The 1384-nt window shown below is 41.1% G+C and overlaps 1 protein-coding gene across 1 annotated transcript in view; it reads right to left on the reverse strand.

Moving 5' to 3' along the window:
* Positions 1-1384, reverse strand: part of ical1 (islet cell autoantigen 1-like) — a gene marked incomplete in the record, with an annotated part of 23076 nt that overhangs the window by 3372 nt on the left and 18320 nt on the right. Inside the window, 1 exon segment of the mRNA XM_014022211.1 lies at positions 768-950. Coding sequence (XP_013877665.1) covers positions 768-950 — 183 coding nt within the window.

Here is a 1384-nt window from a genome sequence, read left to right on the forward strand (position 1 = left end):
AAGCAGCTCTGTTGTCCTCCATCCATATTTTCAGTTCCAGGCTGAGTCATTTCTACCTTCTCCTCTCTGTCAACGCTCTCTGGTTTCATTTAAAAAGAGTCGATCATCAGATATTGTCCAAGATTAACCTTCAGGGTGGATATAACTCGCTAGCAGCCTCACACTGATGACCTAGTTGATGTCATCATTTACCCAGAATGCTTTGCGTGTAAATAAAATGGCTCCATCCATGTTAAAATACATTTTAAAAAATTTAAAAACTGAACACCCTACAGTATTTTTACAGTCTTTATTTTACAGTTAAAATATATGTTTATTAAATAAAGTCTAAACTCTTTAAAGACAGCATGAAACATGTAAATCTGCAGCAGAACACACTCTGATCACTTTGAGATTAATTTAACTCCACAGACCAAAACTCATCTGTCTTTCATCTGGCGTATAAAAATAACAATAAAAAATATTATTTTTTAAATGGATAAACAGAAGTGTGGATCTGCATCAACCTCCAAAATGAGATCCTACACATATAAAATCTTGGAGGCAGGAGTTCTGACATGTTTATTCTTAAAGAGTCTTCTGTTTGTTCAACATAAAAACATGAGGCTGACCCCGCTTCGAGGGCATCACAATAATGTGCGCGACCAAGAATAGAGTTTCATAAGCCGAGCGCACAGAATAAAGACCAAAGTAAGAAGAGTGAAACAGGAAGCTGAGACTCAGAGCAGCTGTGTGAGAGGACAGAGAGGACAGCCAGCCTGTTTTACCAGAGGCAGCAGAGCTTCCCAGATCACACAGCTCCTGCTGCTCTCTGGGCTGTGAAGGGGGCAGGAGCTGTGGCTGCAGGGGGGCAGGGTCCGCGCTCATGAGCATCAGGTCGTCGTCAGGGTCTGGGGACAGTCCTCTGAGGTGGTGCAGCGCCCACAAGGCTATGGTGGTGTGTGTTTGTGCTGAGATCATGTTAGAGGGAGTCATTCAGGTCAGCAGAGCAACAAAACATCATACGCTTTATTTCTATCCTTATGGGGACCGTTCCACTGCCATTCATGTCTGCAGCCCAACCCTGCATCATATCTGTCCCTAGAGCCAGTGGTCCTGACAAGAAAGCTGTTTGTACCAGAAACTATCTTAAAACAGGCAAGAAAAACAAACTAAACACTACAGAGTTGGGAGAAAAAAAGTTTATCATGATTTTGACTGTAATTTTAACTCTGTCCTGTTGTGTCTGTCTACTGTACAGCACTTTGGTTGGCCTTGTGCTGTTTTAAAGGCACAGTGTGTAGGATTTTTGTCATGTCTTTTAGCCAAAATTGAGATAATCACTAATGACAATAATAAAAAACATGTCTAATCATTGCAGACAAAGACCTTGTTTTATTATTTT

Source organism: Austrofundulus limnaeus, unplaced genomic scaffold (assembly GCF_001266775.1).
Source record: "Austrofundulus limnaeus strain Quisiro unplaced genomic scaffold, Austrofundulus_limnaeus-1.0 Scaffold320, whole genome shotgun sequence".
Classification (NCBI taxonomy): domain Eukaryota; kingdom Metazoa; phylum Chordata; class Actinopteri; order Cyprinodontiformes; family Rivulidae; genus Austrofundulus; species Austrofundulus limnaeus.